General features: G+C 41.6%; 1 protein-coding gene across 1 annotated transcript in view; it reads right to left on the bottom strand.

The window, feature by feature from the left end:
- The window catches only part of LOC104586135 (vesicle-associated membrane protein 711-like), a 34,946-nt gene extending 18,578 nt beyond the window's left edge, over nt 1-16,368 (bottom strand). The window contains exon 1 of the mRNA XM_010243279.3: nt 15,803-16,368. Coding sequence (XP_010241581.1) covers nt 15,803-16,019 — 217 coding nt within the window. The 5' untranslated portion in view covers nt 16,020-16,368. The remainder of the gene's footprint in view (nt 1-15,802) is intronic.
- Between the last annotated feature and the right edge of the window lie 1,215 nt (nt 16,369-17,583).

Below are 17,583 nucleotides of genomic sequence, written 5' to 3'. Positions count from 1 at the left end.
TTCAACTGTCCATGATCAATAAACAATATGCCTCTGCCTGGGTGTCCCTTCAGATAAGCAAGAATCCGGTCAACAACCTCCCAATGCTGAATTCGTGGAGCATGCATGTATTGACTTACCACACTTAATGCATAGGAAATGTCTGGTCTTGTCATACACAAGTATAGCAACCGACCCACAAGTATCTGATATCTCCTAATGTCCTTTACTGGCTCACCTTCTGATTGCCTTCGTTCCAAGCTTCCCTGTTTCTTGAAGAAGATCCAAGACATACTTCATCTGAGAGATAAAAATTCCATATTTTGATATTGCAACTTCAATACGTAAGAAGTATCTTAGTTCTCAAAGATCCTTAATTTCAAATTCTTTATATAGATTCTTTTTCAGACAATCAATCTCACTTAAGTCATTCCCTGTGACAACAATATCATCCACATAAACAATTAGGACTAACACCAAAGATCCCCTTCGCTTCACAAACAAGGTATGATCGGATTGACTCTGAGTGTAGCCAAAAGCAATCAAGGCCTTTTTGAATCTGTCAAACCATGCTCTGGGAGATTGTTTCAAGCCATAAAGTGACTTCTTAAGATTGCATGCCTTTCCCTTTTCAGCATCACTATAGAAGCCAGCAAGAAGATCCATATACACTTCCTCTTGCAGATCTCCATTTAGAAAAGCATTCTTCACATCAAGTTAAAACAGGGGCCAAGAGTATGTGGCAGCAAGAGAAAGAAGTATCCGAACAGAGGTCATCTTTGCAACTGGTGCACAGGTCTCTAAGTAATCAATTCCATAGGTTTGTGTGTACCCTTTTGCAACAAGTCTAGCCTTGTACCTTTCTATACTTCCATTTGCCTAATACTTTACTGTGTAAACCCATTTGCATCCAACAGTCTCCTTGCCCTCTAGTAAGTCCACAATGTCCCATGTCTGATTCTTAATTAGAGTTTCCATCTCTTCTTGCATAGCTGTCTTCCACTCAAGTTTGGAAAGAGACTCACTAACACCCTTGGGTATAGACACAGAGTCAAGAGAGGAAAGAAAAGCACGATAAGAAGGAGAAAGTCCACTGTAGGATAAGTACTGTGAAATACAATGAGCAGTACACTTTCTCTTCCCTTTACTGAGAGCAATAGGAAGATCCAGGTTATCTGTAACAGGATTAATAGAATCAATGGGAACTGAAACAGTAGTGAGATCAAGAGAAATACCTGAATCCATGTTAGCTGAATCTAGAGTCTCCAAGGAACCAACAAGAAGTGATGTGAGTTCTGCTGTAGTGGAATCAACCTCCCTGTAAAGTCTCTGTCGTGAGTAATGCTGAGAAGCAGGATGCAAAGGAGGTGGTATGGTAGGTGACACAGGAGGGTCAAGCACAGGAGTAGACAAAGGGACTGGAACTGGGAGAAGAATAGACTGCTGACTCACTTCCCCAAAACACTCCCCCTGAGAAGGATTCTTTGAGAAGTATGTGGACTCAAAAAAGGTGACATCCATAGTAACATACTGGCTCCCAGAGACTGGATCATAGCAGCGGTACCCTTTCTGATTTTCTGCATATCCAAGGAAGACACACTTCTTTGCCTTGGGATCAAGCTTCGAGCGGTGAGGACCAAGGATATGTGCAAAGCAGGCACGCCCAAACACCCTGAGGAAAAAGGAGACTGAATGGGGTGCTGAATCCAAGTATACGAGAGGGCACCCTGTTAATCAAATATACTGTTGTAAGGACTGCATCACCCCAAAACCGAACTGGAACTGTAAATGTGATCATCATGCTTCTTGCAATTTCAACAATGTGCCTGTTCTTCCTTTCTGCAACACCATTCTGCTGTGGACTGTAGGAACAACTGCACTGATGGACAACACCATATTCTAACAGATATGAAGCAAGGTGTTTTTCAAAATATTCCCTTGCATTGTTTGATTTGAACACCTTTATTCTTGTTCCAAACTGTGTTAGAACTATCTGATGAAATTGCCTCACCAAGGATGGTAGTTCATCGCGGGATCTCATCAAGTAAATCCAAGAGTATCATAAGAAATCATCCAAAAATAAGAGAAAATATCGATAACCTCCCATAGAAGGAACATGAAAAGGTCCCCACACATCAGAATGAATAACATCAAAAGAAGAAGAACACCTTTTATTACTAGTTTTAAATGAATGTCTACAATGCTTTCCAAGTTGACAACCTTCACACTCCAGACTTGACAAACTAACAAACTCAAAAAGTTTTGGAAACGAAAGACTGAAAGAAGAAAAAGGCAAATGACCCAAACGATTATGCCAAAGCATAATTTGACCCACAGACCCTGACTCACTATCCCTGTTGACATGATGACTCTGATGAAGAGGAAGCACATCCAAGAGGTAGATTCCATTCACTTCACGACCACTCCCAATCGTCCTCTTTGAATCCAGATCTTGCAAGATACAATGATTAGGAGAAAAAATTACTGAGCAGTTCAGGTTCTTAACCAAACTACTAACAGATAAAAAATTAGTGCTCAATCTGTGAACATAAAGGACAGAGGGAAGGAAAATGGAATCACTAATCTTGACAGATCCCTTCCTAGCTGTAGAGATGGGCCAAATGGCCCATAGATTGTTTATTCTTTCTTGTTATTTATGTTTTTCTGTAATGGGCCTTATTCTGAGCCCATCCTATCTATATTAAGTTCTTTGTAAATTCTTGCCCAACTAAGTGCCTCTTTGTAATTATTCAAATATATCTTAATAAAATAGTGTTAGGGTGCTGAGAGAGAGTAGGTTCGAAACTCTCATTCTCAGACCCTCATTGCCGAACTCTCAAGCTCTCCTCTCTTCAGTTTTCTTCATGGTATCAGAGCATACCCGAACTTCAATATTCTAGGGGTGGAAGCTTAGGCTCGTATCGCCTGATTCTTGGAGGTCATTGGAAGTGCCCAAGACTAGAATCTCTTGGAGAAGTGGTTCGGTGGCCAGGAAGAATCAGAGAAAAAAAAAGGAAGGGGAACAACTCGGTTCTGTTTTGAAGCTCAAACTGTAAGTTGTGCTCAGTTTTCTGGTTGTTCTATATTACTTTCGACTGTGTTTGGACTGTTGAAGTGTCCGAAAATCTCTGGTTGTTCTGTATTACTCTCGGCTGTGTTTGGACTGTTGAAGTGTCCAAAAACTCTGGTTGTTCTGTACTACCTTCGGCTGCCATTGAATCTGGTTTAACCCAGAAATTTCTGGGCTGTTTTCACTCCTTGGACTGTCAAAACTGCCGAAACATCTGTGTAACAAGGCTGTGGATTGTTACTTATATTTGGCTGTTTTTGGGGGCTGTACGAACTGTTCTTGAGGCCTTTTTTCTTTTTGACAGTGGGGTTGTCTCTATTGCCCACACTGTGTTTGTAAAAAGGGCTATTTCAGCAATACCAAGTGGTATTTACCTTGAAGTCCAGATTTGGAAAGGTACTTCGGCTGAGTGCCTAGAAGTTTCTGTTTACTTCTTGAAGGCTGAACTCAGTGTATTGCCATCTTGTGGTCGGCTGAACTCAGTGTATTGCCTTCTTGTGGTCGGCTAAACTCAATGTGTTGCCTTCTTGTGGTCGGCTGAACTCTGTTCTTGCTTGTCCTCATTCAGTATACTTGTAAAAGTCATCTGAAATCATATTTGGAGTGTTTACATGATGTACTCCTCAGAGTTTGAAAACAAAAGTGGTGCTGAATATGGACTGGTTCAGGGGACTCCAAGTGATTCCTTATTGACTGTGACCACAATTAAACTAGATGGAACTAATTATCTGGCATGGTCACAATCAATAAAGATTCATGTATGTAGTAGAGGAAAGTGGGGGTTCATTTCCTGGAGTAAGAAGGCTCCTCCAGAAGATGATCCATCCTACGAGAAGTGGATGCAAGAAAATTACACTGTCATTGGGTGGCTTGTGAACTTAATGCAGCCACAAATCAGCCAACACTACCTATGGATGAATTCAGCAAAAGAAATTTGGGACAGTGTTGCAGAAACCTATTCCCAAAAACTCAATGTGGCCCGGGCATATAAATTAAGAAGTGATGTAAAGAATTTAAGGCAAGGGGAGAAACCTCTTGCTGTATATTTCTCAACCCTGAAGTCCCTATGGCAAAAGATTGACCTAATAGAATCTGTAACTTGGGACACCACCAATGATGCAGAAACCTACAGAAAATTGGTTGAAAGGAACAGGGTATTTGAGTTCTTAACTGGACTAAACCCAGAATATGATATCACAAAACAAAATATTCTTTCCAATAAGTGTGTCTCTTTGTCACAAGCTTATGCATTGGTGAGTAGTGAAGAGAGCAGAAGGGTTGTCCAGGTTCAAGGGGCTGATATTAATGATCACTTTGCCAATATGGGGATTAAACCTAAAGGGAATGCTGGAACTTTTGGTGGCACAGGAAAGAAAGAAGTTATATGTGAGTACTACAAGAAACCGAAGCACACCAAAGACAAGTGCTGGAAATTACATCCTAATCTTGTTCCCATTCGGTTTCAGAAAAAACATGATAGTAAAAGATCAGGAAGTGCAAATGTAGCTGCCGGGCCAGATAGTGAAGAGATGTCTGCTTCTGCACAGTTGGCAGCCATGAGAGCAGAATATGAAAAGTTTGGGAAGATGATCAGTCAGCTGAGTGATGTGACCTCTCCTTCCAACCCTTCAGGAAATTCTGCTGCTTCAGCATTTGTTCATTCAGGTATAAGGGCCTCTGCCAATCATGCTACCACTTCAGGTAATCTCAAGATCCCTTGGATTATTGACTTAAGAGCTTCTGACCATATGACCAATCTGTCTACCTTGTTTGTTTCATATGACTTGCTTCCTAGACGTGATAAAATCACTTTAGATGATGGTTCACTTGCCCCTATCTCTGGTAAGGGAACCATCAAGGCTACGGATTCCTTGTTCCTACCTTCTGCCCTCAATGTACCTAAACTAAATACAAATCTGTTGTCTATGAGTAGTTTAACCAAGTCACTAAACTGTTGTGTAACCTTTTTTCCTTCCTACCGTGTTTTTCAGGATCTGGAGTCTCAGAAGGTGATTGGGAGTGGCCATGAGGTGAACGGAATATACCTGCTTGATACTCCGGGACAATGCACTGATCATCTTGGGAATGTTGCTCTCGGATCTGTCTCTTCAGAGTCTGTTAGTCGGATTATGTTGTGTCATCGTCGTTTTGGTCATCTGTCTTTTTCTGCCTTGAGTCATCTATTCCCTGAACTGTTTAAGGGAATTAGTTTGTCCAGTCTTCATTGCGAGTCTTGTGAATTGTCAAAGCATTGTAGAAACAATTATCCTTTGAGCAATAAAAGATCTTCTTTTCCTTTTAATATTGCATTCTGATGTGTGGGGGCCTTACCACTTACCCTCCATGGGTGGCTACAAATATTTTATCCTGTTTATTGATGATTTTTCTCGGTTCACTTGGATATTCCTGATGAAATCCCGTGATAAAGTTCCAAGACTTGTAAGACAATTCCATGAATTTGTTCTAACCTAGTTTGATACCAGGATTAAAATCTTCAGATCTGACAATGCAAAAGAATACTTTGAGAAAAACCTATCCTGCTATCTATCTGACATGGGGGTTATTCATCAAAGCTCATGTGCTAGGACCCCAAAACAGAATGGGGTTGCTGAGAGGAAAAATAGGCATATTGTTGAAGTTGCAAGAAGTATCTTATTTGCCTCACATGTTCCTACCAGGTTTTGGGGTGATGCTATTCTTACTGCTATCTACCTTATAAACCGTATGCCATCCAGGGTTTTGGGGTTTAAGTCTCCCTTCAATCTTCTTCATCCGGACAATGACTGTTTTCCTATTCCTATTCGTGTCTTTGGCTGCACCTGTTATGTACATGTTCCAAGTGTCCAAAGGCATAAATTTGAACCCAAAGCTCAAAAGTGTATCTTCCTTGGTTATTCCCCCACAAAGAAGGGTTATTGTTGTTTTGATCCAAAGTCTGGCAATCGATATATCTTAATGGATGTCACCTTTGATGAGCTTTTCCCCTTTTATGGTTCCTCTCCAGAAGGACATTGTCCACAGGGGGAGGATTTGTCACAGGTGTTTGCTCTTCCTTTTCTTGTCCCTGTTGAGTCTCTTGATGTGTCTACTTCTCCTTCAAATGTATCAAGGGTGGATCAGTCGTTCCATTCTCCTTGTCCCAGTACTCTACCTCATCGTCCTATCCTCAATCCCAAGGTGTATCAAAGGCAAAGATCTAGAAATGTGCTGGTTGTTTCTCCTACAACACATGAGCCTCATACACTTCCAGTCACAGAAGAGACAACAGCTACTGTTTCAGCACCTTTGAAGTCATCCTTCCCTGACCTTGATATTCTTATTGCTGTTAGGAAAGGAAAACGGAAGTGCACTGCCCACTGCATTTCCAAGCACCTTTCTTACAGTTTGCTTTCACCTTCATACTTTGCCTATCTCTCTTCTGTTGCTTCTCATCCTATTCCCAGGTCTGTGTTAGAAGCTCTTAAGATTCCAAAATGGAGGGATGCTATGAGATCTGAAATCGATGCCCTACACAAGAATGACACATGGGAAGTGGTGGATTTGCCTGAAGGGAAGGATCCAGTCGGTTGCAAGTGGGTCTTTACTATCAAATACCGAGCTGATGGCACCATTGAAAGGTACAAGGCCAGGCTGGTTGCAAAAGGCTATACACAGACATATGGGATTGATTATTTAGAGACCTTTGCATGTGTTGCCAAGATGACATCTGTGAGGGTTCTTCTATCTTTAGCTGCTCACTTTGACGGCCCCTTTATCAATTGGATGTGAAGAATGCATTTCTGAATGGTGAATTACATGAGGAGGTTTATATGTCTTTTCCTCTAGGGATGTATGGAACTGATATGAAAGGGAAGGTATGCAGGCTGAAGAAATCTCTTTATGGACTAAAACAGTCCCCTAGAGCATGGTTTGAGAGATTTAGAACAGCACTTGTTAACTTTGGTTATGTGCAGACACAGTCCGATCATACTCTTTTTGTGAAGAGGAGTGGACCTCTAGCAGTATACCTCATTGTGTATGTAGATGATATTGACGTGACTGGTAATGATGTTTCAGGAATTCATGATCTAAAATCTTTTCTCCATACAGAGTTTGAGATTAAAGATTTGGGGGAATTGAGATACTTTCTTGGCATAGAAGTGGCTCAATCCAAGGATGGGATTTTTATCTCCCAAAGGAAGTATGTTCTTGACTTGCTCTCTAAAACTGGAAAGATGGGTGCTAGACCAATTGCTACTCCTATTGATATGAGTCATAAACTCTCAGCCTCAGAAGGGACATTGTTAGAAGACAAAGGAGTCTTTCAGAGACTTCTTGGGAAACTTTTGTACCTATGCATGACTCGGCCAGATATTGCATATGCAGTCAGTTGCATTAGCCAATTCATGCATGCTCCCCGAGACACTCATATGGCAACAGCAGAGAGAATCCTATGTTATTTGAAGGGCTCCCCAGGAAAGGGTATTTTGTTTGCCAAGCATGGTCATATGAAACTTGAAGCCTACACCGATGCTGATTGGGCCGGAAACATTGATGACAGAAGATCTACTTCTGGGTATTGCAGCTTAGTGGCTGGTAATGTTGTTTCTTGGAGAAGCAAGAAACAATCGGTTGTTGGTCGGTCTTCTGTTGAAGCAGAATACAGGGCCATGGCACATGGAGTTTCTGAATTATTATGGCTAAAATCATTGATGGAAGAACTTGGAGTTGAATATGACAAGCCAATGATGTTGTACTGTGATAATCAGGCTGCCATCAACATTGCTCACAACCTAGTGCAACATGATAGAACCAAGCATATTGAAGTTGATCGACACTTCATTAGGGAAAGGGTCTCTTCGGGTGAAGTGTGTCTTCCTTTCATCACATCTGAAGGGCAGTTGGCAGATCTTCTCACCAAAGGCATTCCCAAGGCAAAACTTCAGCATGATACCAGCAAGCTTGGCATGATTGACATCTATGCTCAGCTTGAGGGGGAGTGTAGAGAAGATGGGCCGAATGGCCCATAGGTTGTTTATTCTTTCTTGTTATTTATGTTTTTCTGTAATGGGCCTTATTCTGGGCCCATCCTGTCTATATTAAGTTCTTCGTAAATTCTTGCCCTACTAAGGGCCTCCTTGTAATTATTCAAATATATCTTAATAAAATAGTGTTAGGGTGCTGAGAGAGAGTAGGTTCGAAACTCTCATTCTTAGACCCTCATTGCCGAACTCTCAAGCTCTCCTCTCTTTAGTTTTCTTCACCAGCAATGGGAACATGGGATCCATTAGCTGTAGAGACCTTATCTCTGCTAGAACAGAGCTGGTATGAGGAAAAAATAGTAGAGCTATGTGTCATGTGCTCTAAGGCTCCAAAATCTATAATCCAAGGAGGTCCCTCCTTACCTGAAGTAGAAACATAATTTGCAGTGACGTGTGAACTACCTGTGTGAGCAAAGGAAGTAGAGTGAACTCCACCAGTACCACCTGTACCTTGCTATCCGCCTACTGCTAAACTAGAATTGGTTGTATCCCGCTGGTTCAGAAGCTGCCCATACCTCTCAAGTTCGGCCCTTACTGCAGCAGCTGCAATAGACTCCAAAGCAGCTGTAGTAGGAGGGGTCGGAATGTCACTAGTGACTGCCATGTGAGCATTTCCCTTCTTATTTTTCAGGCTATTCGACACAAGATGTGGGTGAAGCTTCCAACAAGTATCTCTTGTGTGTTTAAACTTCTTATAGTAATCACAGATCAGATCTCTTTTATCTTCCTTCTTGATTTCACTGCCACTCCGATCTCCACCTTGTTTAGGTCTCACAGTATTCACCATGGCTGGCTGATCAAAAACAGGATTTTTCATCATCACATCTCTCTTGCTCTCCTCCCCTAACACAAAAGCATATGCCTGGGAGAGGGTAACACTGTCCCTGGAAAGAAGATGTTGTCTTGCAATATCATACTCAGGATTAAGGCTAGCAAGAAATTCAAACACCCTATACTTCTCTAGATGTTTCTGATAGGTAGCAGCATCCTTAGTGGTATCCCAAGCAAATCTCTCTAAATGGTCAATCTCCTGTCACAGGGTCTTAAGGGCTGAAAAATAAGCTGCAATAGGTCTATCTCTCTGCCTTGTAGCACTAATTTGATTTCTCAACTGATAAGTCCTAGCAACATTCTTCCTCTGTGAATAGGTTTTTGCAACCCCATCCCATATTTCCTTAGTTGTATTTGCCCATAAAAAGTTTTTACTTATATGGGGCAACATGGAATTACACAACCAAGTCATCACCATATAATTCTCCTGTACCCACCGGGAGTTGCTAGTTTCGGGTTTCACTTCTTCACCAATGATATACCCTAATTTCCCACGAGCGCCAATGGCCATCTTTGCAAATTGTGACCATTCTAAGTAATTTGAACCATCCAACTTAACTGTAGTAATGGTCCCAGTCCCAAAAAGATCTCCAGCACCTCCTCCCACTGGTCCCATTTCACTCCCGGGCTTATTTTTAACTCTGTGACCCTTCATGCTTCTCAAAAAGTGCAAAAAAAAAAAAATTGTAATATGCAAGAAGATCAAAGGAAACACTTCTGGAACCAACAACACCTTTCTGGTGCCCTAGATAGTCCTCCCACAAAAGATTCCTTTTCTACGGGACGAGAGAAGAGAGAGAAGAGGCAGCCGCTCTCTCCAGAAGCCTCCAAATCAGGTAGGACTTGAACCGCCCCCTACAGAAAACTCCAAGGAACCCTAAAAAATTAGGGCGCCACTTCCTTGGTCAAAATTGAAGAGTCCAATAGAAACAATACTCTCTCCCTTTCTCTAGTTTTTCTTGATTTTGATGAGAAACCCTAGACCAGCTACAGGGCAAACAGATCCACCAAAAAATCCAAAAACTAGGCTTACCTGAGATCTTTGATCAGCCTCTTAAATCACCCTGCAGTTGGCCGATCTAGAGCTACATGAGAAAACAACTCAAGGAACCTTTGGCCTGCTCTGATACCAAGTAGAAATTACTGATTGCAGATTTAGATGACTTCCTTGTGAAGAGAAAGAAGAAGATGAAGGGTTTCAGTAGTAGAGAAGAAAAGAGGAGAAGAAAAGAGTAGGGAGTCAACCAGAATTGAATTAGTTCTGGCCGCCAACCCCTCATTATAATTTATACTTAACTTAAAGAATGAGATATTACAAGAATGCCCTTAGTAAGGCGGCTACTAAAGTAGCTGAACAGTCACAACTTAAAAACATAAACTAATGGGACTAAAGCCCAACAACTTCCTAACTTAATAACTTAAAATAAGAATAAAAAACAACTAGGACCAATAACTAGAAAACTGGCCCAACTCAACAATGATGTTGAAGGGGACAAAGAGTTTAGTGTTGGGGGGGAGGGAGGAAAGGAGGCTTTTAGGAAGAAAGGGTGGTTTGGGTTTTTCAATTAGTTCAATGAAGATCATCAGCTGAAATGTTAGGAGGCTAGGAAGTGCCGCAAGAAGGAGGTTGATTATGGAGATGTTGAAGAAAGAAAAGCTAGATATAGTTCTGATCCAGGAATCCAAGACTCGGAAGGTTGATAGGAAGTGGGTTAGGAGTTTGTGGGGAGAAAGAAATTGTCAATGGTGCTATGCACCAGCTTGGGGTGCTTTTGGGGGAATCATAACAATCTGGAAGGAAGATATGTTTTCTTATTATGAAGAGCTAATGGGAAGATTTTTAGTCTCAGTGAAGTTGAAGAATAATCAGAATGGCTTTGATTGGGTCCTTACCAATGTTTATGGGCCAAATTCCTATAGAGAAAAGAACATGATGTGGGAAGAATTAGCTGATGTTAGAGGTCTATGGGAAGAACCTTGGTGTTTAGGAGGTGAATTTAATGTGATAAGATATGTGGATGAATCAATTAGAGGAAGACAGAGAGTTACCTCGAGTATGAGGAAATTCAACAACTTTATTGAGGACTTTGAATTAAGAAACTTCCCACTAGGTCAATCCTGTTTCACTTGGTCCAATCTCCAGGCTAACCCAATTTGCTCAAGACTGGATAGGTTTTTAATATCTCCTGATTGGGAAGAACATTGGGAGGAGTTGAGGGGAAAATCATTACCTAGAGTCACAAAAAATGATTGGCCAATCTGCTTGTTTCAAAGAGCCATTGAGGGAGGCCCTTCTCCCATTAGGTTTGAGAACATGTGGCTCACCCATCCGGATTTTAAGACAAAGGTGAAGGAGTGGTGGGATCCCCATGTGCCACAACCTATATGGGAAGGGCAAAAGTTTTTGAGGAAGTTACAATGATTGAAAGGGGAAATAAAATAATGGAATAGGGTGAAGTTTGGAAGACTAGAAGAGAAAATGGCAGCCTGATGCACAAATTAAGGAAATTGACAAGAAAGAGCCCCAAGGTGTGATAAAAGGTCATGATAGAGAAAGAAGATGGTCTCTGAAGAAGGAATTAGAGGATACCTTGTTGAGAGAGGAAATTAGTTGGAAGCAAAAATCAAGAGAGAGATGGATTAAAGAAGGCGAAGGCAACACTAAGTTTTTTCGTGCTTTAGCAAATTGCAGAAAGAGGAAGAATTTAGGCTATGTTTGGTTTGAAGGAAAAGGTAGGGAAATGTAGGGAAACCTTTACAAATCTTGTATAGGTTTCCTTACCTTTCCCTACCTTTTCCTTCAAACCAAACATAGCCTTAATTTCTTCTTTAGTAATGGGGGGGACTGAAATTACAAATCAAGAAGAAACTGCTAAAACCTTTGCTGATCATTTTAGATCAATAATTGGTAGGCCAATCACAGAGAGATGGGGTTTGGGAGGATTGGAATGGGGGAGTTTGGAAGAGAATCAAGTGGAAGCCTTGGAGAAGAGGTTTGAGGAAAATGAAGTTAAGGAATCCATTTTTTCTATGGATAGATATAAAGCTCTTGGGCTTGACGGTTTCACTATGGCCTTCTATCAAGATTGTTGGGAGATAATTAAGAATGATTTGATGAAAGTGTTTAGGGAATTCCATAGAAAGGGAGTAATCAATCCAGGGATTAACTCAACTTTCTTAGCTTTGATTCCAAAGAAGTGGAACTCAACTTTCTTAACTTTGACCCAAAAGAAGCAAGGTGCCACCCAGCCAGGAGACTTCAGACCTATAAGCTTAGTGGCCAGTATTTATAAGGTAATTGCCAAGGTCCTTTCTCTGAGGCTTAAAAAGGTGCTCCCTCTCTCATCTCCCAATACCAAGGGGCCTTCGTCCAAGGTGTGGAGGCTCAAAAAAGGTTAAAGAGGAAGGGAGTGGCAATAAAGTTGGACTTGGAGAAAGCCTATGATCTTGCGGATTGGGACTTTTTGATCACTATAATGAGAAGGTGTGGTTTTGGGAACTTAAGGTGTAAGTGGATCAAAGGATGCTTGCAAACAAGTCACTATTCTGTTCTAGTGAATGGCACTGTAGTTGATTTCATTGAAGGGAATAGAGGCCTTCGACAAGGAGATCCACTCTCTCCCTTTTTATTTACTTTGGTAGCTGAGGTCTTGAGTAAACTGATTTCAAAGGCTAACTCTATGCAACTGATCAAAGGTTGGTCAGTAGGGAGAGATAGAGTTTTGGTCTCACATTTGCAGTTTGCAGATGGTACCCTGATTTTCTGTGAAGGGGAGAGCAGTGAAGATGTGGAAAACTTGAAATTAGTTGTGAACTTGTTTGAAAGGATCTCCAACTTGAGAATCAACTGGTCTAAGAGCCTAGTGGCTAGCATCAATTTGGAAGAGAGTGAGTTGAGAGATTTGGTTGCATTATTGGGTTGTGAGACTAGAGATTGGCCTTTGTGTTATCTAGGATTGCCCCTTGGTTGAAACCCTCAGTCAGTCAATTTTTGGAATCCAGTAGTAAAAAGGTTTGAAAAAAGATTGGCAAGTTGGAAGAGGAATTATGTTTCTTTGGAAGGGAAAATCACATTGATCAAATTCACCTTGGCGAATCTTCCAGTCTTTTTTAGAATGCCTCAAGCTGTGATAAGAAGAATTTGATTAGGTGGGAGAAGGTGAAGCAATTGAAAGGTGAAGGGGGTTTGGGAATTGGAAATGAAAAACTGAGAAATGTGGCTCTTTTGAGTAAATAGATTTGGAGGTTCCTTAAAGAAAATGAGAAATTGTGGACTAAAGTTATTTCAAGTAAGTATCCATGGGCAATCAAGCAATGATTGGGATGTGGGCTACTAGCAGAGAGCTACCTTGGCTGCACCCTGGAAGGCTATCCATGACATTCTTCATTTGTTTCTTCCCCATATAAGGTATGACTTGGCTTTGAGTCAGAAAATCAGATTCTAGGAGGACATCTGGATTGGGTACTCCCCCTTGTCAGAGTCTTCCCTTCTCTCTTTGCTCTTTCCAGACTCAAGGGTAAACCTATTAGTGATTTTATCAGCTCATCCTCTTCCTCTTCAAACTTGAGTTGGAATTTGGGTTTTACTAGAAATCTAAGAGAATTTGAAATTTCTAGTGTCTCTACCTTGGTTGACTTGTTGAATTCAGTAGTTTTGGGGGATAGTGTTTCAGATTCTAGAGTCTGGGCCCTCAATCAGTCAGGTTCTTTTTCTTGCAAATCCTTCTTGAACTCTCTTGTTGCCACTTCCTCCTCTCCTTCTTTCCATGTTAAGGAGATTTGGTTTCGGCCCATCCCTCCTAAGGTCAGTGCTTTCTGTTGGGAAGTTTTCCATAGTTTCCACCAACACCTGTGACTTGCTTCAGAGAAAAAGACCAAAGTGGTGCTTGTTCCCAAACTGGTGCTCCTTATGTAAGCTGAATGGTGAGACTGCTTTTCACCTCTTTATCTCCTATCCTTTTGCTAATTTTATTTGGGAGTGGTTTTCCTCTTTGTTTGGTTGCAGTTGGAATCCTCCTGCTAATCTGGAAGATCTTTTTAGCTCTAACATATTCAGGTGCTCTAAAAGGAGAGGCAAAGTGATGGGAAAATGCACTAGAGCAGCAATGGCTTGGACAATCTGGGAGGAAAGAAATCAAAGGATATTTGATGATAAGGAAAGAGGTAGAGATGCTGTGATTGAAGTGATAACTATAAGAGTGGCACACTGAGTGAAAACTTCGAAAATATTTGCAGATTTTAAAACAGATGGTTTCTTCAGATCGTGGGGAGCAATTGCTTCTAGAAGACCTATTGTAACTGAATTTTGGTCCCCTCCGGATGTTAGGTGGAAGAAACTAAACTTTGATGGTAGTTGTTTGGGGAACCCTGGACCTTTGGGCATTGGTGGGGTAATAAGGGAGGAGAATGGAAATATCATTGCTATGTTTTCCAGCCCTATCCAGCATGGTGATGTGGTAAATTCAGAACTGAATGCAGCAATATTTGGTGTTGAAAAAACTAAAGAGTTGGGGATTAACAGGTTGATTATTGAAGGGGACTCAAAAGTTGTTGTAAACTGGCTGAAAAAAGAGGAAGGAGCAATCTGGAGATTAAGAAATGAGTTCAGGCACTTTAAGCAGGCTTCTAAAGATATGGAAATTCACATAAGATGATTACGAGATCAGCTAATAGCATAGCTGATGGTCTAGCTAAGCAAGGAGTTCAAAGGCAATCTATGTTCTGGGCTATATTATAGATAGTGGGACTTCCTTTGGGGGAGTTCACATCTCCGTCCCACAGCACATCCCCACTGTGTATTGAGAGTATCTCCCGACAATGTACTAGAACTGATGATGATGATGTCATTATCGGAAAATGTTTCCAATACACGGCGGGGATGTGCTGTGAGACGTTGTGGGGCGGCCCCTTGTGGGGTAGAGATGTGAACTCCCTTTGGGACTTGTTTGTAACTATAATGAATTACTTTGTTGGGTTAAGCTTGAGTCTGTATTACAATTAGTGGGGTTTATGTGATTCATCAAAAAAAATTAGTGGGGTTTACGTGGACTTTTTGTCTACCCACAACTTCTTGTTATACACATTCTATTAATTCAATGAATTTTTTCTGTGTTGCTGTTAAAAAAAATTTACCAAGTGTCTTCCACATCACCATGCGTTGGCGGACAGCGTGTGCCCCCAACCTATATAAAGGTAAATTCCAAAGCTTGGTAATGGGTCCCGGGCTGGTCTAATCAGATAGCATGCACCCAATCTGCACCAATTATTCCGCTTGCCCTCTCTGTCAGATAGTGGGTCCTGGGCTTTCTCCACGTATCCTTGACATGTCATTCGAGTCACTTGGACGTGTCTCACAAGATTCACCAAGTATCTCGTTGTCTCCGTAAATTCCAAAACGTGGTAGGTAGATTGCATTTACTGGTGAACTGCATTTATTGTCTTTGATTTACCTAAGACAGCTCGGCTAGGCTACTAAATTAAGCGTCGGAGTTCCAAGCCCAGGATACCACCCCGGGCCCTCTGACTTGCCTCTGGTATGCAGGTTTTCACCTTCAATCCGCACAGAGCCCCAGTCCGAGGAGCCTTTTAGAGTCAGCACTCTTTATTTGGTGACTTTGATCGTCATCAAAAACAAATCATATTCGAGTGAGGCCCTGATATCTTGATATTTCATGGGTTTGATGAACTAAGAATACAGTGCTATTTGCGCATCATATAAGACTTGCTCATGTTTTACTTTAATTTCAAATTTTTATTATAACAAATCATAGTATTCCCAATTGTCAAAGCAATCTTGAGAAGTCCTATGATTCAAATGAGAAGTCCTATAATTCAAATCTTTTACTCTTACCACCTTAAGATTTGTGATCAAAACCAGAGAGAGAGAGAGCAAGACGCTTACTTCCTAAGGTGTCGCCTGCCATACATAGAACAGTGAGGCCGTCGGTCCTCTTGACATGGAAAATATACCGATCCTGCGAGTATGATACATGGCTGTCGTTGGTGCCCGGGATCTTCTCCAGTATCTTTCGGGCGATATCGTTCGCGTTTGTCGACGTCGCACTGAATTCCGCCAAAACCACAGATCCTCTCGCAACCAGAGCATACAAAATTGCCATCTCTCTCTCTACTCAACAACAATGAATTAATAAAAGAAAATCCTCCTTTTTTCTTTCCTTGGCGAAATCGATTGACGAAGATTGACCTTGCTATCTATCTGAGTAGAAAAGATTCATCTCTGCGGAAGAAAACCTAGGGTTTCAATGGATTTGGGGAAGCTGAGCTCAATTAGCGGCGAATAGAGACAGAGAAGCTGCGGACACGGAAGAGTACCGAAGTTCCAAATTCCAACTGATCGATCGGACATCGGAGAGGGAAGAAGACAGGATAGCTAGAAAAACGTCGTTTTTTTATTGTTTGAAGGCTTTTGGGCTGAGCTGGATGCCTGGATCACAGTTATTGGCCGGCAACGACAAACATGGGTCGGTGCCTCGGTGGATAAATCAGAGACGTAGACAGTAAGTCAGAGCCCATGCCCATGCCCATTGAGGACGACGGTGGACCAATGAGTTGGGCTGACCTTGAAGCCCGAAAATGGTAGGAAACGGGTCAGGTACATCGGATCTGATCAGTGTTCAGTAATACAAATACAAAACAAATGGATCGAAATATGCCGACCCAACAAAAGAAAATCCGAGCCGAGACTTATAAGTGGTTCGAAATATGCCGGTCTGAACCGAGCAAAATCTGAATTAAAAACCGGTCCAGTGTGCTGTCGTGTACTTCTTTGTGAGTTGAGTTCCCTCCACGCTTTGTTTTGAAATGGACCCATTCGCTTCGCGCGTCCTTCGTGGTAGCTTCTCTGATTTAAATTCAAAGAGATGCATGTGTTTGTTTGGAAAGGAGTTAAGAGCATGATCTGTTTTCCTATTGAATATCATTTTGCCAAGAAATTGTTACTTTTTTCAATGTTTTCGAACACCTGGACGGTTGGACCATTCAGACCGGGAACCCATCCAGGCAACCGGTTTCGTTTTACCCAAATCCGGTCCCTGGTCAAAAACCATTAAATTGATCAATGACCCATTGACCCAAGCGATTGAACCATTGAGTTGTTTGACCCTTTCAATGATTTTTGACCGCTTTTTATTTTAATTATTTTAATTATTTTATTTTTTTGTCAGAATAGGCCGTTTGTTCAAACTGTCAACCCGAAAGCCGGTGGCCATAATGGTTCTAATTTCAGGTCAGTTTTTAAAACATTGCTTATTTTTTTCTTTCATTATACAAACAACTAAACACGACCTTAGATTGCAAAAACTAGTATTGCCAAATCTATTGGATCTTTCTCTCCATTCAGTTGGTTTGTTAAGATTTAAGAATCTTATCCGTGATAGGTTTTGTTGAATCAAATTTTGGCTAAGTACCTCGTCATTTGGTCTGCTTCCAAGTGGCCGATGACTCAGAGGCCAAAGTGGAGAACTTTTCCTGGATGAGGACCTAGATGCCAAGCTGGGGGCAGATTAGGTGCCGAGTTGACTGAGCGAAGCTGGGCAGGTTAGGTGCCAAATTGACTGGGCCGAGCTGGGTAGGTTAGGTGCCGAAATGACTGGGCCGAGCTAGGCAAGTTAGGTGCCGAACTGATTGGGCCAAGCTGACCAGGGGGTAGATTAGGTGCCGAGC

This window comes from Nelumbo nucifera, chromosome 2, assembly GCF_055504915.1.
Source record: "Nelumbo nucifera cultivar China Antique chromosome 2, China Antique-T2T, whole genome shotgun sequence".
Lineage (NCBI taxonomy): Eukaryota > Viridiplantae > Streptophyta > Magnoliopsida > Proteales > Nelumbonaceae > Nelumbo > Nelumbo nucifera.
The sequence above is the reverse complement of the archived record's forward strand: the minus strand, read 5'-3'. Positions and strand labels throughout refer to the sequence as shown.